At 45.1% G+C, this 21,770-nt stretch overlaps 1 protein-coding gene across 1 annotated transcript in view; it reads right to left on the reverse strand.

Moving 5' to 3' along the window:
• The window catches only part of LOC137545098 (LHFPL tetraspan subfamily member 7 protein-like), a 292,100-nt gene that overhangs the window by 144,263 nt on the left and 126,067 nt on the right, over positions 1-21,770 (reverse strand). Inside the window, exon 2 of the mRNA XM_068266208.1 lies at positions 18,846-18,984. Coding sequence (XP_068122309.1) covers positions 18,846-18,984 — 139 coding nt within the window. The remainder of the gene's footprint in view (positions 1-18,845; positions 18,985-21,770) is intronic.

Below are 21,770 nucleotides of genomic sequence, written 5' to 3' on the forward strand. Positions count from 1 at the left end.
CACAAATATTGTTACAAAAACAGTAAACATTAGGAGGATGACCCTGCCCTTGCGAGCTTACAATCTAATGGGTAGTGGGGGACACACTAGGTAAGGGGGTGGAGGATGGATGAGGCAGTGATTCTTTGCCTCTGATTACATTGTGACAAATAAGTAAATAAAGGGCTATAGAATGATGGACTCAGACTGTAGTACATAGTTGAAACAGAGATGCCAAAAAGGATAAAACATACAATGGCCTCAATTCATAAAGCATTCCCGCATGCGGTAATGCTGAAAACAGCAGACTTTCCCGACCACTTAGCAATGTGTCAATTCATAAAGGCTGTTACCGCATGAAAAGCTGACATTACCGACCAGGGAGATAAATTACCGACTTGGCTGTAGTTACCTCCAACACATGTCAGTAAATTGTCAGCAAATGTCAATTCATAAAGCCTTCAACAAGCGGTAAGCCTGACGATAGTCACCGACATCTCTGGTGAGGCGTTAACAAGTTACTGACACATTCTGGTGAATGCAAAGTGCAGGGAGCCGAAGTCTGTTTGAGTCATCTGTGCAAAGAGCCAGAGAGCCGTCTGTGTGAGTCATTTAAGCAGGCAGGGAAAGTCTGTGCGAGTCATCTGTCTGGCCTGGAACCCACTGAAATCAGCAAACGCAAAACGCAACCGCTAGCGTTTTGTCTGAGCGGTTTGCAAGCGGATTCATGCGCGTTTTTGGTTGTGTTTTGCAACATTGTATTTTTTTTCCCAGCGGGTGCGTAGCGTTTTGCGTTTTGCGTTTTTATCCTGATTGGTCCTGTGAATTATTTTTCATTTTGTTACAGTGTGCTGAACCGCAAAACGCTAGCAAAACCGCTCAGTTTAGGTTTTGCTGAGCGTTTCTGCTAGCGTTTCAATACTTTACATTGAAGCGCTAACGCTCCCAAAATGCTGCAGGTCCTGCGTTTGCGTTTCTGGGAAACGCAAACGCTCCTGTGGAAGTTGCCCCATCCATTAACATTAGCCCAGCGTTTTGGCAAACTGCTAGCGTATCGCAGTGCTGCCAAAACGCTGCCAAAAGCGCTCCTGTGGGTTCCAGCCCTCAGAGTCATCTGTGCGAGTCATTTGTGCAGGGCAAAAGAGAGAATCGCCACACTGCTCTACTCTACCGCTCAAGGGGCTGCGGTAATTTACCGACCTTCAAAGGCAGCTGGGGAAATCTTTATGAATTAGCACACAGACCGGGAGAATACCGAGTGCGGTATTTTCCCGACAAGATTTTTTTTATCGCACTGCTTTTTATGAATCGAGGCCAATATGTATATTAAAAGGATAAAAACAAGGGGAAGTAACATTTACCTCCCCATTGCAGAGTCAGTAGGATATTGTCATCAAAAAAAGTGTAATTACTACTCCAAGATTTGCAACGCGTCTCATGGTTCGCAGCCCACTTCATCAGGCAGTAAAAAACAGGAGCAGGACGGAGGTGCCACATTTGCTACGAATCAGTAAACAAAATCACACAGTAAACAGCTGCTCCTGTTTTTTATTGCCCCATGAAATGTGTTTCAAATCTTACGTATTAAATGTTTTTTGATGACAATATCTTACTGACTCTTCAGCAGGGAGGTGGGTGTTAGAAACCTTGCAGGAGTGTTAGGAACAATGCAGGAACCTTGCAGGAGTGTTAGGAACAATGCAGGAACCTTGCAGGAGTGTTAGGAACAATGCAGGAACCTTGCAGGAGTGTTAGGAACAATGCAGGAACCTTGCAGGAGTGTTAGGAACAATGCAGGAACCTTCCAGGAGTGTTAGGAACAATGCAGGAACCTTGCAGGAGTGTTAGGAACAATGCAGGAACCTTGCAGGAGTGTTAGGAACAATGCCGGAACCTTGCAGGAGTGTTAGGAACAATGCAGGAGCCTTGCAGGAGTGTTAGGAACAACGCAGGAGCCTTGCAGGAGTGTTAGGAACAATGCAGGAGCCTTGCAGGAGTGTTAGGAACAATGCAGGAGCCTTGCAGGAGTGTTAGGACCAATGCAGGAACCTTGCAGGAGTGTTAGGAAAAATGCAGGAACCTTGCAGGAGTGTTATGAACAATGCAGGAACCTTGCAGGAGTGTTAGGAACAATGCAGGAACCTTGCAGGATTGTTAGGAACAATGCAGGAACCTTGCAGGAGTGTTAGGAACAATGCAGGAACCTTGCAGGAATGTTAGGAACAATGCAGGAACCTTGCAGGAGTGTTAGGAACAATGCAGGAACCTTGCAGGAGTGTTAGGAACAATGCAGGAACCTTGCAGGAGTGTTAGGAACAATGCAGGAACCTTGCAGGATTGTTGGGAACAATGCAGGAACCTTGCAGGAGTGTTAGGAACAATGCAGGAACCTTGCAGGAATGTTAGGAACAATGCAGGAACCTTGCAGGAGTGTTAGGAACAATGCAGGAACCTTGCAGGAGTGTTAGGAACAATGCAGGAACCTTGCAGGAGTGTTAGGAACAATGCAGGAACCTTGCAGGAGTGTTAGGAACAATGCCGGAACCTTGCAGGAGTGTTAGGAACAATGCAGGAGCCTTGCAGGAGTGTTAGGAACAACGCAGGAGCCTTGCAGGAGTGTTAGGAACAATGCAGGAGCCTTGCAGGAGTGTTAGGAACAATGCAGGAGCTTTGCAGGAGTGTTAGGAACAATGCAGGAGCCTTGCAGGAGTGTTAGGAACAATGCAGGAACCTTGCAGGAGTGTTAGGAAAAATGCAGGAACCTTGCAGGAGTGTTAGGAACAATGCAGGAAACTTGCAGGAGTGTTAGGAACAATGCAGGAACCTTGCAGGAGTGTTAGGAACAATGCAGGAACCTTGCAGGGGTGTTAGGAACAATGCAGGAACCTTGCAGGAGTGTTAGGAACAATGCAGGAACCTTGCAGGAGTGTTAGGAACAATGCAGGAACCTTGCAGGAGTGTTAGGAACAATGCAGGAACCTTGCAGGAGTGTTAGGAACAAAGCAGGAACCTTGCATTGTTTAAAGGACATCCGAGGTGAAAATAAACTAAAGAGATAAACAATTGTAGCTATCCTTCTTCTCCTAAACATGACTTTTCTAGATATCCCGCTGTTTTATTTTATATTTAAATATTGTATTCACCGTTTCATTGTCTCTGCGCAATGAAACCTTCTTTGAAGCAAGCCAGAGCTCAAATCTATGAATTATTGTTATTATATTGAATTATATTGTTCCTGGGCAGCACGGTGGCGTAGTGGTTAGCTCTCTCGCCTTGCAGCGCTGGGTCCCTGGTTCGAATCCCAGCCAGGGCACTATCTGCAAAGAGTTTGTATGTTCTCTCCGTGTCTGTGTGGGTTTCCTCCGGGCGCTCCGGTTTCCTCCCACATTCCAAAAACATACAGATAAGTTAATTGGCTCCCTCTAAAATTGGCCCTAGGCTACAGTACTTACACTTCATAATATAGACATATGGCAATGGTAGGGATTAGATTGTGAGCTTCTTTGAGGGACAGTTAGTGACAAGATATATATATACACTGTACAGCGCTGTGTAATATGTCGGCGCTATATAAATAATAATAATAATAATAAAATTATTGACCCTTTTTTAATCTCTTTCCTGTTCTCAGAAGCCATTTACTGACAGGAAAGTGTTTTATAGCTGTAATTCCTTATCAGTGAGGGTTACTGCTATAGTCCGACCCAGTTATGACCCGGGCAGTAGCTGTCACTTGCATACCTGATGTTTAACTCTTTCAGGCAGAGAGAAAAAAAATGAGCACAGCGTAGTCATTTGTGTGCTTGGTACTCTACATACACATTTATCTCATTATGTCACATGTTGTGCTTAACAAACATATTGTATGTTTTATCCTTTCGTCGCCTCTGTTTGAACTACATACTGCAATGCCAAGGTGGCTGGGCAAGCTGTGGAAAAAAAGAAGGAAAAAATAAAAGCTTGCCAAGATCCTTGTTTTCAGTCAGAATTTTGGTTGAATTTGGTCTCCCAACTTCAGGAGCTCATTCCTGGTCACCATCTGATAAGACAAATAAGCCTTCCTTCTGGATACCGTGTTCCCGTGTCTCTGGGAAGAGGTGGAATAGGAGGCGAGCCACGCTCTCTCGTCTGCTTGTACCTCTGCACAGTGGGATGCATCTCCTTCAGATGGATGAGTTAATAACCAGGACACAAATGTTTCAGGAGGCATGAAATTCACTTATAAGCCACGCTCCATTTAGCATCGCTGGATAATCAGGTACCTGACGTGCACACGAGAGGCCAACCACAAGCAGCTGCTGGTGGGAAGGAGAACTTCCCTCTGCCGATCATGAGAACATTGCTGTGGTAATAACACGGTTAAAGCTCCCTGTAGTAGCAAAGCACGTAACAAGAACCGCTAGCATCAACGCCAATCGTCTCGGCCAAAGGAAGGCTCTGGTTCGGAATTCATATCCTGTCTGTGCCTCCACGGTGGCCTCCTGAGGCAAGAAAGGGTTAAGCACTAAGCTAATTGAACTATCGTTGCGTCTCATAAGTCTCCTCACATCGCGGTGTCCTTCAGGGATAAATTGCTCCCTGCAAGTCACCGAGAACGGACACATTCATTTCCTTTGCAGCACTGGGCAGCTGCTTTCAAATACAAACTACAACTGAAGGCTAATACGCATTTAACCTGTGGCAGGCGCTTTGCCCACTAGGAGGCCTGCCAAACCAACTTTCTAACTTGGCTTAATTGATTGAGCTGCCCATTGTATGTTCTGCAAAGAGGGCCTGTGCTGTGTAACTGCTGGCATGGGCATCTCCGAACAGCTGTGTCAGCATAGAGTGACCGGTACTGCCATATGTCCTGTGGTGTGACTATTGCTTATGTTTATAATAATAAAGATATATAGGGCCTTATTCAATTCCATTTTTCTCCTAAGTTTTCTCCTAGGAGATCATTTCTAATCATCGGTTTAATTAATATCTTTTTAGCACTAGACATTGAAAAGTACTATAAAGTAGGGTGAAAAAGTACTATCAAATGATTCTGAGTATTGTTTTGCTTGATAGTGGCTTAAAAGGCTTTTTATTGATAAGGTGTGTGAAATATCAACTAGGAGAAACCTTAATAGAAAAATGGAATTGCATATGGCCAACAATGTCTTAAAGTAGGATCAAACGCCATATTAACTGAAAAAAAAATCATCCAATAAGAAATTGCTAATTTAGCTTATCTATCCTCTTGTTTTTAGTGTTCCCTGTCAGATTTAGGAGAAAGGTGAGATGAAAAAAAGGAAAATAATATTTCTGCTGGTTTTCATCTTTACTGTTTCTCTCTGTGATGCCAAAAGTGGCATCACTCGTCTTTTTCCTAACCCAGCTAAGTGTTAATTTTTCCTCTCTACCGCCACAGGACTGTCTCATCACCTAGACAACAAGCTTACATCAGTGAGTAAACTCTGCAAAAGTGTGTGTGTGTGTGGGGGGGGGGGGGGGCGGGGGGGGGATGATTTATCTTATCCAGAATAAGAAGCTTTCTGTTATTTGCATGCTGAGATAAGCTTGTAAACTTCCAACAATCCCGCTGGCACTGCATAGTTCCTGCACTCAGGCAAAGGCACCCAGACCAGGTAAGAAGAAAAAAAAATTGGGGGATGTGTAGCGACCTATTTTAGAAAAAAAATAGGTAACATATATTTTGGTGGTACAAACTATGTTTTGGCCATTTTTTAATTTTGGATGTCACATAGCCTTTTAAGCCCCTGGAGAGGTACTGCATACATGTAATTAAGACACCAGGAAATTTAGGTGCAGGGTAAAGACCAAACACGTCTCACCCTGCTCCTGCAAAAGTCCTGGCGGTGTTAATTACTATTCCCGGCTGCTGAGGACTCCGGGGTAACACACAATTCGGCTTCCAGCTATTGCTAGTGGCCAAATTACGCTGTTTTTATTGTAACTTGGGCTTCATCTTTTGACGGAGTGCAAATTACTAACTAAGTGCTGCTAAAACTGTAATCCACATAACGGCACAACCGTCTGCACCCATGACAGCGCCACCGTCTGCATCCATAATGGCGCCATTGTCTGCACCCATAACAGTGCCATCGTCTGCACCCATGACAGCGCCACCGTCTGCATATATAATGGCACCACCGTCTGCACGTATCTCTCTGGCCACCGGAGATATGTAGAGAGCGCACTTCTCTTGCTCATACTAGCCGTGACTGACAGAACTAACGGGACCCGATACCGGAGCTGCAAGCAGTGGAGGACAGCAGCATGGGAGCAATACGAGCGCATGGAGCTGGAGAAAGCCCCAGGTATGTATAAAACTTTTTTTTTTTAGATCTCTGATTTCCTTTAAAGAAAAGGAGGGGGAGGGGAAGATAAACAAAGAAAGGGAGAAAAAAAAAAACAGCTGTAGCTGTACCTCAAGATGCATAGCAGCAAAGCAGACTTTAGTGGAATGAAAGGTTTGTACTTAGAATTTAAAATATGGTAAATGAATTGGCCGGAGTTCCTACAACGTATTCCATTGAATGTGCTAACTTGGAAAATAAGCCCGGCAGCATGACTCGGTGTTGAAGAATATTGAGTTTTGGCTCTCCGAAGCACATAAAATGGCTGTCTGTTGGCCTCTGTCTCAGGGAACATGTTTTAGGCCGCAGCCAGCCATGTGGAGGATATGTCTTCAGGCTGGAGATACAGCACTTCAGCGCCAAACATCTTTATTAGTCGGTGAACAGACAGACACTTGCACAGCAGCTGAGCCCTCCCCGCTTCTGATTGTGCTCAGGGCAACCAGGCCAGGACCCGAAACAGATCGTCCATATGGTGCCCTGAAGGTTTAGCGAAACCTGCCGTGCCGCGCTCCCACAGAGCCCAGCTGTTTGACCTTTTTTTGGCATCCTATATCCAAAGAACTATCCGGCATCTATCTACAGCATCGTGAAACAACATCAGACAGCCATGGTCTCTGCCTGTGTCTAGCACCGAAAATATAATGGCAGAAAAAAAAATCTCTACAGCAAAAAAAGTAGGCAGTTAAACTCTGACAGAACCGACTAGACTAGTCCCTCTCCTCATGGGGCATTCTCAGGGGTTTCTTTGTTTTCAAATGCATTTCCTGAACAGCAGTTGCTAAGTCTAACTGCCAAAATGGTGTGCAAAGTGAGTAGGAATGCTGGCTGGTATCTTATTGTTTTGGCAGTTAGCAAAAAGCCTGCCATTCAGGAAAGGTTTTTGAAAACAAAGAATGCCCTGAGAATTCCCCGTGAGGAGATGGGCTATAGTCCAAAACCTGTCGGTTCTGTCAGATTTGAACTGCTTACTTTTTTTGCTGTAGTGATCCATTAATCCATGTTACCTAACAGTAACATCCAACCTTCTCTAGGGGCTAGTTCATACATGCGGTAGACACAACATTTTCACATCATTCAAAAGAGATCTACTGACGTTCCATTCAAATGATGAATGGTAGTGTTTTTTAAATGACTGTGACAGCAGTTGGCGTCATTTGTGTACACATGGCGGCCAATCCAGTTGTCTAGTCTCATTCTGGACGGTGCTACGTGTAGCGTCTACAAGTCAGTTGCTTTTGCTGGCATTGTGGTTAATCACAAGCAGAAACCAACAGACAACGGCAAACACAAATACCGCCAATGGCATTTGGCGGATACAAACAGGAAGAAGAACCACAATGCTGTTCTTCAGGAAATGACGCTAAAACAGCATAACACAGCCAAACCAAACATTTTCAAATAAAACTCTGTTGAACGACTTCTAACTACTGTATATTCTGGCGTATAAGACTACTTTTTAACCCTTAAAAATCTTCTGAAAAATCAGGGGTGGTTTTATACGCTGGGTGTCATTGATGCCGGGTGATACGCCCTATCCTGTTACCTCCTCTCAGATCTCGCTGCTGAGGACTGTAGTGAAGCGGCGCAGGCGCACATGTGTGAGATCTGAGAGGCGGAGAAGGAGGTAAATAGGATACAAGGGTGGGCCAGAAGTGTGAAAGAGGCGTGATTTATGGGCACAGCGCAATCTATTCTTCCATACCGCTCTGATAAACAGGGAAAGGGAGACCAATCCCACCAGTCAATCGCCTATATATTGTTATATACTGGGTACCACACAGCACCAGTATCTGTTCATACATAGCACCAGTATACAATGTTTTTTTTATTTTAGTCGGTGTGTGTTGGAAGAGGGGTCGTCTTATACGGCGAGTATATCCCAAACTCTATATTTTAACTGGAAAAGTTGGGGGCTCGTCTTATACGCCCAGTCATCTTATACGCCGGACTATACAGTATTTTGAAATGTATATGTATTTGAATATATGAAACAGACTCACTACAAGCACTACAAGCAAAGTGAGATAAGTGAGATATTCAAGCCTTTATTTGTTATCATTTTGATGATTATGGCTTACAGCTTATGAGACCCTCAAAATCAAAATCTCAGACCATTAGAATACTGTGAATATTCAATATTCTCGGCTCAAAGTGTCAGACTCTAATCAGCTAATTCATCCAAAACACCTGCAAAGGGCTCCTATTTCATGTATTAGTTTCACCTTTTATGTTGAATTACTGAAATAAATAGACTTTTGCACAATATTCTAATTTTCCGAATTTCACCTGTATTTTAGCAAATTGTATTACACAAACATACAGAACTTGTAATTACATTACTACTCCTGCCGATCCTCTGCCTTTATTAACTTTGACCATAGATCATGAACAAGCATGCAGATGTTTCTGACTGAAGTCTGACAAGATTAGCTGCATGCTTGTTTCAGATGTGTGATTCAGGACAGCCAGGCAGTCCTATATGCAGGTCCCTTAAACAACACCTCCTTACTTCCATGTTCTGCTCATTATTTGCAACTTCTGTATTCCACTTGAAATCTTTTCTCCCATATGCAGCAATCCCTCTTTTCATGTCCAACCGCCCCTTGCCCAGCTGCCACCCAAGGCCTGGGCCCTTAGGGCCTTACCAGAAATCCGGCCCTGCCTAGGGGCAGAAAAAGCATACATTTGGCATTGCCTACACAAATCCTATGTGAACCTTATGTAAACTCAGGTAATTTTCGGGGTATACTTCCAATTGGCGTTCTGACAAAACCAAAGGACCCCTTCTGTAGTTAGGAAGACAATTTAAAAGTGGGTCAGATAAACACAGCACTCTATAGCTACTTTAATTAGATGTATAGGCCCTGCGCTGGCACCGAGAGGTGTTAGTTGCAAATAATATCCTTTTCTCTCTCGGGGGCAGCTCAACTTCAAAGGGCTGGATGGGCCTTAAGGCAGCAGGCGGGTGTTTTGCCAGGTTTGCCACACACGAGCTCCAATCTAAGCGTAGCCAGAAGCAATTTGTCCTGGTGTGCCATGGAACCTGGCAACTACCAGCACACAGTAAGTGGCAATACTCGGTATACCCGCATATGACCATGGCCGGATTTCAGGCAAGGCCACAAAGGCCATAGCCTAGGGCACCAGGAAATCAAGGGGCGGGCTGTAGGCAGCAGGGTGGCAGTAGCAGTTAGCCTGACGAACATTCGTCCTGCTACACAGAGTTTGCACATAGCAGTGGGCGGCTAGCAACAGCACTCGGGGGATAAACAGGCAGCGAATGGGCACTTACCGTGATCTCGGAGACACCTGTCACTCATGTGCCGCTCGACAAGGAGCTTACAATCTAATCCCTGCCATCATTTCAGTAATTGTCCTTAGAGGAACCTACAATCTGATCCCTGCCGTGTTGGGGGGTGGGGGGGGGGAGGTTAGGATGCTGTCAGTCTAGGGGTAGCTGGTGATAGTGGACCTTGGTACAAATCCGGCCCCGCATACAACTGGTGTGCGGCCAAACATCAAATTCTGACTATAAGAGGCTTATAAAGGCACTAAAACCTTCAGCACCACCTTCCAGTCTGGAGAGCGGAGGCTTTCTCTACAAGCAGCAGCGATTTCACACTTGAGAACAGACTGGGTTAAGAGGGATGAATCTATCCTCCAGCTTCTACTGACCTCACCCATCACTTAGCACAGAAGATCTTTGTTTGCAGGAAATTCTGCGTCTTCCTTTCGGGGGATGGACGGCATCTATTTCTGAACGTTCACACAGACATCAAGGATTTCCTGAATGCTAAACAAGGTGAAAGCGTTCCGCTTCTAGCTGCTCAGTGCGGAAAGGATAATCTTATAATTTGGAAACAAAACTGCAGATAGAACGCAAGACACAATGCAAAGCAACACAGAGAGGGCCACTAATTACAGACGTTACAAAAAAAGAGCCTGTGATGAAAATAACAGGCCAAAAACTGACAGGGATGCTATAAATGTTATAAATAGAATTCCAGAGATGTTGCCATACAAGCAGGACTAGGGCAGATCGTATGCATGGAGTAGAGACACGAGGAAAAATGGGTGCCGGATGAAGCCGATATTCTAAGTCTAAACGATAAATACTGTTGTGAATTGGGTGCCAGATGAAAGCAAAAATTGTTTACAGTGATGATGACTATACTAAAACTTTGGTAAATGTTACTGATATTTTACTACAGCTAAACCTATCCCGACTGTGACACAGAACCCTCCCCCATCCAATGCCTAACCCTAAAACCCCCCTTCCTAACACACAGAACATTGCCCCCTCTGATGACTAACTCTAACCCCCCCCCCCTTCCTGACACCTAACCGTAAATCCCCCCTTCCTGTCGCCTAACTCCAAAACCCCCTTCCTGACACCTAACCCTAAAACCCCCTTCCTCACACCTACATCTAAGACCCCCCTTCCTGACACCTGACCCTAAGACCCCCCTTCCTGATGCCTAGCTCCAAAACCCCCTTCCTGATGCCTAATTCTAAGACCCCCCTTCCTGACACCTAACACTAAGACCCCCTTTCCTGAGGCCTAAACCTAAAACCCACTTTCCTAACACCTAACCCTAAAACCCCTCTTCCTCACACCTAAAGCTAAGACCCCCCTTCCTGATGCCTAACCTTAAGTCCACCCTTCCTGACACCTGACCCTAAGACCGCCTTCCTGATGCCTAACCCTAAGACCCCCCTTCCTGAAACCTAGCCCTAAGACCCCCCTTCCTGACACTTGACCCTAAAACCTCCAATCTCGACACCTAAACCTACTCTCACACAGAACATTTTCCCCTCCGATGAATAACCCTAACCCCCCCCCCCCCATACACCTAACACTAAGACCCCCCCCTTTCTGAGGCCTAACCCTAAAAGCTTCCTTCCTGACACCTAACCCTAAAACCACCCTTATGGACTCCTAACCTTAAAACCCCCCTTCCTGGTGCCTAACCCTAGAACCCCCCTTCCTGACGCCGAACCCTAAACCCCGCCTTCCTGACGCCTTACGCTAAACCCCCCCTTCCTAACCTTATAACTTTCAAAATGATACATGTCAAAACGATAATATTCAAAAACAAAAAATTCATTCATTCAAAAATAAAAAATTCGTAAAAACTATAATGTTCTAATTTTCTAAAATAGCATGCCTCTGTTTGATTATCGAATGTTACCATAGCATGCCTGTTATCTAAACATAAACTCCATCACTGGCAAGAGATCACTATGGCCAGTCAGAGTGGAAGCTTTGGCAAGTGACCAATCAGACAGGGGTGCTGGCACCAGACCGGCCAATCACAACTGCCCGCTGCCCATTTTGCTAACTGGGGCTGACGGTCTCGCGGGTGAAACCACGGTACCGTCATTGGGCCAATCACTGCACACTACCAGTAGCAGTGACATCTGATAGGTTGGGGGGGGGGGGATTGATTTAGGCAGCAGGAAGTCTAGAACTGGCCCTGACCGGTCGTATCACTTGATTCTATTTTGCGACATGTATGTAGCTTTGCAATGAAAGAGAAGGCATTATCATTGCACAGAGCTGCTCTGCGTTTGATGCTAAGCTCAGCACTGTACATGGCTGGTGTTTGCGCAGGGCTGTTGGCGGGAGGATAGTGTGCAAGCTGCACATCCTCTTGTAGCGGAGAACGCTGCAGGTCTCCAGTGAGGTTAAACAGAGGTGAAGTCTAGTGCCATCGCTGTCACAGCCTTTACTAATGAGCAGCCTACGGGCGCCACCGTATAATACAGTCCCGGCTCATCGACTTCATGTATTCAGTGCATCACTCTGACTGTTTTTTTCTTCCTTACCTATAAATACACGCTGTGCTATCTGCTGGAAATTGCCTGATTATAACTGCTGTACACCGTCTGAGACCGAGTTTAGGTAATAAGAACCTGCTCCAATAGTAACAGTTATAGGGATCTGCAGCCACCTTCATCTCTTTATGAACTGGCAATTATACTTACCTCAAACATCAGCTTCCTGGTAATAGTCACAGGTCACTGAGAGGCCATGAACCAGCCAACTATCCTGTCCATCCAAAGAGTTGTTCGCAGTTCATTAGGGATGGTCAATGAGATGGTAATTATTCTTCTTTGCATGCAAATGGTCCAGAGGGTTTCCGGGGCCCTCGTAGGGGCCACTGTACTGACACAGGGTTCCTCATTTTCTGGCCACACTCCCGGCCATGGACAAGCTCATCTAGACTGGGCATGTGTGAGTAAAGACTATGTATAACCAGCTGGGGCAGCTTCAGGATTTTTTTTTACTGAGGGTGCTATGTGGGGGCTGGATCCACTGGTGGGGTATCGGTCAACCCGGCTATATAGGTGACCAGGAGTTTCTACAGCTGCCATTACATATTACCCAAAATGTACAGAACGGCCTGGAAATTACATGTCAAACCAGGAAAAGGCTAGGCCTCAAATTATGGCACCAAAACAGGATAAATCAATAGTAACAACAATCATTTATTAAACTAAGCAATGGATTGAAAACAATTAACATACAGAAGCATAATGGCAGCCGGGGTGTTAGATCAATGTTGCAAATAATACAACAAAATATCACAGTATTCGCAGAGTGATTCTTGGAGGACAAAAAAAGTGCTGGTGCATAAATAATAGCAAAGAATGATTCAACTGCACAATCAATGTAAAAAACAAATGCATATTTATGCATATGAATGTAACTAAAGTGTTGGTGCATATAAAGATAGAATATATATATATATATATATATACACACACACAATTAAGTAGATCAGATAAAACTAATCAACCAGTTCAGACTCTTAACCCTAACCTACAAAGCTCTCCACAATCTCAATCCCCTGTACATCTCCTCTCTAGTTTCCAGATAGCAGATACCAACCCAATCGATCTCAGATTTGCACATGAACTTCTACTGTCCCTGTCCTCTAGAATCACTTCCTCGCATTCACCAAGATTTCTTACATGCTTCATCCCCTCTTCTGGAATGCCCTTCCACAGCACATCTGTCACTCTCCAACCTTTGAAATCTTTAAATGGTCCCTCAAAACTCACTATTTCTGTCAAGCATATGCTCTACCTTAGGCCATTCCCCATTTGTTTTAAGGAACTCCTACTAGATATCCTAAAACCACACGACCTCTAGGTATGTTTATTGTATACTACCCGTCCTCTTGTTTTCCCCCCTATTCCTTTAGATTGTAAGCTCGCAAGGGCAGGGCTCTCAACTTTTTGTATAACCATCAGAAGAAAAAAGAGGAAACTTCGGGCACCTTCCGTCCTTGTTTATTGCATCAATTGTTAACGCTGTACAGCAAAGAGTGGAACGCAGAGAGACCAAGCGTCCAGAGTGATGCTAAACGGCCGTAGCAAGCCCCACACTGGTGCTTGACCTCCATCTCACCGCCACCATCCTGGCTCTAATTCTATGATCACCCTGGTGTGGATGCCACTTTTTGCTGTACAGCGTTAACACTTGATGCAATAAACTAGGACGGAAGGTGCGCGGAGTTTCCTCTCATTTAAGCTCTGGTCGAAACTCTGCATAGGAAAGGAGGGAGGGAGGCACTCAGGGAGGGGAGTGAGCTGCCTTTCCATAATCAGGCGCCTGTAGGCACGAGCCTACATTGCCTTATGGTAAACACAGCTCTGTAGACAAAACAATTCGTGTTATGGGGTCCTGTATCGGAGGTAGGGAATAATTTGGGCTTTCACAGCCGGGTCCAATCCTCACCATCCACTACTTACACTTCTGCCTCAGTCCCAAATCCCAGCACTCCTCTGAATGCCGCCACTACAGTATATGAAAGTGCTACAGTCAGAGACCCTCCATATCAATTTTGAATCATTAAATCAACTCGGCTAACTCTAATCTCCATTAGCTGCCAGCATCACAGAATCCTACACTATGTGATCTATAAGACTATATCAGATTCACAGCTCTCACTACCTACCTGCTAATTGCTGTAAGGTTTAGAATATGTCACATTAGACTTCCTGTGATGTCAGGTAGTCAGTGGCACTTTCTCCTCGCAGTTTTCCTGATAACGCGTGATACGTTTCTGGTCATTTTGCTTTGGCCGTTGTCAGCTTATCAAGGCGTTCTATCAAACATGAGGTGGCAGGTCCCCCGCTCTGCTGACATCAGTGGTGGTGGCCTTCCCTCAGGGCTGGTACAGAGCCTCACTGTGCAGCCCGCTAGTCTGGTGTCCAGGGACCGCCAGCCACAGGGAATGCTGCTCATAATAGCTCACTCAATACATAGAATGTTTACAGACAGGGACGTGACTACAAGGGAAACCCAGAGCTGCAAGGGGGCCCCAACTACTACTTCACTCCCTCTGATAAAGGGGCCCATCCTTCAGATCAGGTGTTTTTGTGGCTACATTTGTTATGGGTTTGTAGATTACGATATTCACACTTGTTTTATAACCCTTGTGAGATTGGCTCCCAGGCTGTGAGGGTCACCAGGGGTGGGCAAGGGAAGGGGTGTGAGCATTAAGAGGGCCCCATTAAAGTATTTCTGAGGGGTCCCATGATTTGTAGTTCTCCCCCTGTTTACCAACATATCAAAAAGCTCTTTGTGACCTTTTGTTTAGATAATCACCTGATTTTCGGGTCATTATTGATACAAAACAGGGGCAGAACTACTGGTTTCCCTGCATGCTCTGAGAGGAGAACAGTGGGTATCCTGAAGAAGTTACTGCATTCCGCTATATGTCACTACAGGGCCTCTTTAAGGCAAGCTCCCTGTTCTCAGCATTTAAACATCCTGTCATATTCTGTGCACACATTTTGTATTTCTTTAAAACCATTAGCAACTTCAATAGAGTTATCTTGTTTGAGATAAATGTACTGCTTTTGACCTCAGTCAGCAGAACTCGTGCTGTAAATTCTTGGAACGCTTTGATGTCTCTCTGCTAGCAGAAAATATAGAATCTGAAAGCGGAAGTCCTCTGTTGTCTCACACTGCCCTCTAGTGACAAATGGCCATAAATACACATTACAGCCATGCTAATTAGACGCAGGGAAATGTAACAATTACAGAAATAAAAAAATGTGCTGAAATAAATTGGCCTGGAGCACTTTAATACAATACAATACAATAACATTTCTATAGCGCTTTTCTCCAATAGGACTCAAAGCGCTTAGGCTCTCTCAGATTCAATCTTCTAAATAAAACGCCTGCTAAAGGGTTAATAATATTATGCTTGATCATCAGCCAGACATAATTATTTATATATATATATTTCCTGAGAAGATCCAGGCATCCCCAGGCTTTATTTCTCAATACATATGCAGGGGTCGGCCCATTTTAGCACGCTCTGTACCCAACAGAATATTAACGTCAAGGTACAGTAGCTAATTGCTTCTGCCTTCTTTGGAACATGAATTATAAGCAGGTTTATATCCGGCAGCACCCGATGACTTTGCTCTGTCTGCGCCGCCCACAATCTGACCTCAGATCATCCATTATCTCCTCTCTCATTAACCAAATTAAAATAGTGATTTTTGGAGCTACTTAGCATCAGAGCTTTTAAGGTCGCAGTTCCCGGTTCCTGCGGCATTCTGGGAGGGTCCGGTGACGTCTGACCCATTAGCCTGATCAAAACGGCACAATAAATTGTTCTCACTTGTCGATGGTCCATGTCTTTCAAGTTTATTTGCAATCAGCTATTTGTGTTCGATAAAAAGCCAAAGTGCTGCTCTCTGTCCAGCCATTCAACGTTTTGTTCTTGCTCACTCATTTAAGGATCGGAAGGAGCGTGTGCCAAAGTCAGCGCCGCCGCCGCACACTGCTGCAGAATTGGCAAGTTGTAAAGAGTAATTTATCTATTACTTGTCTACAGCTGGTGAGAAGAAGACAGACATGAGACTCATGGCAGCGGTAAGAACAGGGCCGGTGCTGCCATTAAGGCAAAGGGGGCGATTGCCCCAGGGCCCTCGACAGGTGGTCACCTCCTGGAATGCTTCTGGTGCCTCTGCAATATGAAGTTGGCTGCACGACATTGCAATGCTGCATAGGGGATGCTTGGCACACGCGTCTGCAGTACAGCCCCCAAATTTCCTTGCATCGCCTACTACTCGTACCAGGTGACCACTTATTGGCTAGGAGCTGTCACCTGGTATGAGCAGTAAAGCATTCATATACTAATTTGGTCTTATAATTTATCATTTTCTAACACTCTAAAAAAAAATGTACACTTCATTAACTATATCAAGCCCAAGTACCCACTGGGTAGTGATGGTCATGTCTAGGAAAACTCATGGGATGTGATCAGTTTGGTCAGGTGATAGATATGTAAGTCTCTGATTTGCTAGTTATGATCATGTGCTAAACAGGATGTGATCACAGCAAATCAGAGCTTTGCAAATCTATCATTGAATGAAACAAATCACATGCTTCTCCATGAATTCTTCTAGACAAACCATCACTACCTCTGTGTACACGCACCACATGTTGAGAACCTATGCTGTATAATACCACATTTTGTATTCTTAAATTATATTTATGAATATTTTTATCAACACTTTCAACATTTTAGGAATATAGAGAGATTCATTTTTTGTCATGATGAAAAGCATTGACATACGTTATTTCCTTGGGTTGTACAATACAGTTTGATTTAAAATCACACTGAGTATACTTCCTGCATGTTGTATAGAACTGCTGTTTATTTGAAATGAGCTCAAACACAGAGGAAATTTACAAAAAATGTTCTCATCAAATATCTCTTCTTATTTTTGTTTATGTGTGTTTTATTTACACTTTATTACAATAATTAATAATTAGCCATTTCCAAGCAAAAAACAAAAACAAACAAAAAAATACTAAAAATGTTTCTAATTAACTTAACTAATACGTCCTTGCCTCGGGTAAACTTTAAAACCTTGATGTGGCCCATATGGCAAAGCCAGGCCTAGACACTGGAAGAGACATCACAGTGGCGTAACTACAATTCATGGGGGCCCTCAGCAAAACTTTTATGTAGCCCCGCCAGTATTAACACCCCTTCCCTTGGTGCCCTTCACGGCCTTGGTGCCCATCTCACAAGGGTGGTCATCAGGATTTCCACACCCATAAAAATACCTTGGCCCATATGCAATTCACTTTTTCTCCTTAGTTTTCTCCTAGGTGATATTTTAACATATTGTCATGAAAATGCCTTTTAAGCCACCAGCAGACAAGAAAAAACTATTTTAAAGTACTTTTTCATCTACTTTTTGGTACTTTTTCCATTACAAAATACTGAAAGGTTATTTTAAAAACAAGATGAAAAATGATCTCCTAGGTGATAACACAGGTGAAAAAGTGAATTGCATAAAGCCTCTGTAAAGTATAGCCCCCTGAGGGCGAGAAGGTTAGTAGGTGGGGCCCCCACAGCTCTGGACCCCCTGCGATCACAGGAGCTGCTCCCCTCTAGGTACGTCCTATACAGTGGCGTAACAATAGGCCCTGCAGCCCATGCTACCGCGGGGGGCCCGGGCCCGCTCTAGGCCGTTTTGTGGGGGCTGGAGGGGTGGCAGCATGACGGGAAAGCCTTGGCCACAGTCGGCGGGGAGAGGGGAAGTTCCCCCCCCCCTCTCCCTCACCTTGGGGCTCTCCCCTCTGCGCTCCCCTCCAGCTAGATACAGTGTGGGCAGCGGCGGGCAGATACATACCTTCTTCCGTGCGATCCACCGCAGACTCCTCGCTCTAGCGGTAACGTCACTTCCGGAAGTGATGTCACTTCCGGAAGTGACGTCAGCCGCTAGAGCGAGGAGTCTGCAGTGAAACGCACGGAAGAAGGTATGTATCTGCCCGCCGCTGCCCACACTGTAACTAGCTGGAGGGGAGCGCAGAGGGGAGAGCCCCGAGGTGAGGGAGGGGGGGGACCGTCCCCCCTCCCCGCCGACTGTGGGCATGGCTTTCCCCTCATGCTGCCACCCCTCCAGCCCCCACAAAACAGCCATGAGCGGGCCCCGGGGAGGGGGGGGGGCGCTCTGAAATTCTGCAGGGGGGCCCGGTGGGGCCTAGTTACGCCCCTGGTCCTATACCACTTAACACAAGCTAACATTACTATGATATAGCATGGCACCCCCATGTTAGCGAAGCAGGTTGTTTCGGCGCACAGCACTCAGCAACGAGCACTTGAACTAGGCGCCACCATAGCAGCAATGTAATGCTACGTGGGGCGCGTAAGGTTATTCCGGGGCTCTGGTGGTTGCTGCACCCCAAATTACATCTTCCTCTGAGAACAACTCGGAGGAAGAATGGTATTTAACGCCGCCGGGGAGTTTTGCGGCAGCAGGGAGAGCCGTCATTCGGCTCGCCCTGCGCCCAACTCACCGGCGACGAATACATACGCACGCCATGTTTGGAGGTTATAGTGGGACTTGCAGTCTCTCAGATGATGAGTGACACAATGAGAGCATCCTGCCTATCGCCAGCTAAGAATTATTCATGCTGAAGACACATTTTCCTTCTTTCTTTTTCTGTTAGCGCCTCGGGCCGAGGGTTACCTGCTGCTGTCTGCATGTATCCTGCGAGCGTGCAGAGCCGTCTCTCACACAGGCCGCTGGGAAGAAACAAGGTGACGATGGCGAGCAAACAGCTCATAACCAGGAGAGCGCAACCTCCGGAGCACAGCACGGCACTTGTCTGAAATCACACAGAAAAAAAAACATGTCTCAGTCAGATAATTGCACACGGCGGGAAGCATATGTCAAGCTCTACCTACAGATAGGAGCAAGCCATCATTATCGTGATGTGTCTACCATACGTTCAGCTCTGCAGCTGTCAGAGTGCTAAATGGCCCAGTGTGTCTTCCCAACCTGTGACTGCAGGTCCTGCAGAGATCCAATCACGTCTATCTAATGCAGGAGGGTACACTGTGTGCTGTACAATTACCTCCGTGTGGCCAAAATTCTCATTACTCAAGGGAGCTCCCACTTCTCTAAAGCTGCATTAAATATAGATCGGAGATACACAAACCTTGTTGTAATACATTGTTATTAAAGTGAAACAGAGGTGAAAAACAACTGGTAAAAAAAAACAATTATATTTATCCTCCTACTTATAAAAATGACTCTTTTAAGAATCCCAGGTATTTATTTTATATTCAAACATTTGCAAAGTAGGTTGAATGTTTTACTATGTTCTATGTACTACCGTATTTTTCGGACTGTAAGACGCTCCTGATCATAAGATGCACCTAGGTTTAGAGGACCAAAATCAGGTAAAAAAAATAAAAAATTATATATATATATATATATACACTAGCTGATTGCCCGGCGTTGCCCCGGTACGTATTTAGCTGGTGTTGGCTCCGCCCATTTTTTCTAAACCTAACACACAATTACTCAATGACCAAGTTTGTGAGCTTTGCGGTCTTTGGTATCAATAATTTGCATTGAAATTAAAAAATCTGATTGGCTGTTTGTGGCTCCACCCCCTTTTCTGAATTTATACCCCAATGACCAACTGTACCAGGTTTGAGGCCTGTGCCATTAACAGTGCAAGAATAGCAGCAATTAAATATTCCCCTTGAAAAGCAATAGGTGAAGTTTGATTCACTTTTGTAGGCTCCACCCACTTTTCTGAATATTAATCTCAGTCACCCAGTGACCAACTGTGCAAAGTTTGAGAACCCTGCCATTAACAGTGTAAGAATGGCTGCAGTTTACATTTTCCCAGGGAAATTTGTATTTGTCTCCACCCACTGATGACCCAGCGTTGCCTGTGTATGTATTTGGCTGGTGTTGGCTCCGCCCACTTTCTAACCCTAACGCACAAACACTCAATGACCAAGTTTGTGAGCTTTGGGGTCCTTGGCATCAATAATTTGTATATTCCCATGAAATGAAACAAATCAGATTGGCTGTTTGTGGCTTCACCCCCTCTCCAGCATTTGAACCCCAGTCACCCAATGATCAACTGTAGCAGGTTTGAAGCATCTGCTATTAGCAGTGTAAAAATGGCAGCAATTTAAATATTCCCCTTGAAAATCAACAGGTGAATTTTGATTGGCTATTATAGGCTCCACCCACTTCCCTGAATATTAATCTTAGTCACCCAGTGACCACCTGGGTTCAAATCTCTGCTCTGCCTGTTTAATAAGCCAGCACCTATTTCAGTAAGGAGTTTCTTGGGCAAGTCTCCTTTACACTGCTACTGCCTACTGAGTGCGCTCTAGTGGCTGCCTCACAAGCGCTTTGAGTCCGACAGGAGAAAGGGGCTATACAAATACTGCAATTATTATTATCTGGGCAAAGTTTGAGAACCCTGCCATTAACAGTGTAAGAATGGCTGCAGTTTATATTTTCCCAGTGAAATTTGGTTTTGGTTCCGCCCACTTTTTGTAACCTGGACACACAGTCACTCAATGACCAATTTTGTGAGCTTTGGGGTCCTTGGCATCGATAATTTGTACTTTCCCATAAAATGAAACAAATCTGATTGACTGTTTGTGGCTCTGTCCCCTTTTCTGAATTTGAACCTCAGTGACCCAATGACCGACTGTACCAGGTTTGAGGCTTGTGCCATTAACAGTGCAAGAATGGTAGCAATTGTAATATTCTCCTTGAAAAGCGAAATGTGATTTTTGATTGGCATTTTTAGGCTCCACCCACTTTTCTGAATATTAATCCCAGTCACCCAGTAACCAGCTGTGCAAAGTTTGAGAACCCTGCCATTAACAGTGAAGAAAGGCTGCAGTTTACAATTTCCCAGAAAAATCTGTTATTGACTCCACCCAGTTTTTGTAACCTTCACACACAGTCACTCAGCGATCAAGTTTGTGAGCTTTTGGGTTCCTGGCATCAAAATTCTGCTAATGGAAGCAGTTTATGCAGCAAAGCAGGGCCGGGCCGAGGCATAGGCTGGAGAGGCTCCAGCCTCAGGGCGCAGTGTAAGAGGGGGCGCAGAATTCATTCAGCTGTCATTCCTAATTGTGTTTGAAGCAGAAAGAAATAAGAAAAGGGGATACATGGCAGTGACTGCAAGCCAGATAACTACATATTAAGGTGTTGGGGAGGTTGTGGGCCCTGTGGCGCCTCTTAGTCTAATAGCAATCAGTGTGTGATGCCTGGGGTGGCAGGGATGGAGGGGCGCACTTTGGTGTCTCGGCCTTGGGTGCTGGAGGACCTTGTCCCGGCTCTGCAGCAAAGAAATCTGATTGGCTGTGTTTGGCTCTGCCCCTTTACTGAATTTGAACCCCAGACACTTAACAACCGACTGTAGCAGGTTTGAGGCCTCTGCCATTAACAGTGTAAGAATGGCTGAAGTCTCAATATTCCCCTTGAAAATCAGTAGGTAAATTTTGATTGGCTCTTGTAGGCTCCACCTACTTTTTTGAATATTAATCCCAGTCACCCAGTGATCAACTGTGGGAAGTTTGAGAACCCTGCCATTAACAGTGTAAGAAAAGCTGCAGTTTATAGTTTTCC

The sequence above is a fragment of the Hyperolius riggenbachi genome, chromosome 2 (assembly GCF_040937935.1).
Source record: "Hyperolius riggenbachi isolate aHypRig1 chromosome 2, aHypRig1.pri, whole genome shotgun sequence".
In the NCBI taxonomy this organism is placed as follows: domain Eukaryota; kingdom Metazoa; phylum Chordata; class Amphibia; order Anura; family Hyperoliidae; genus Hyperolius; species Hyperolius riggenbachi.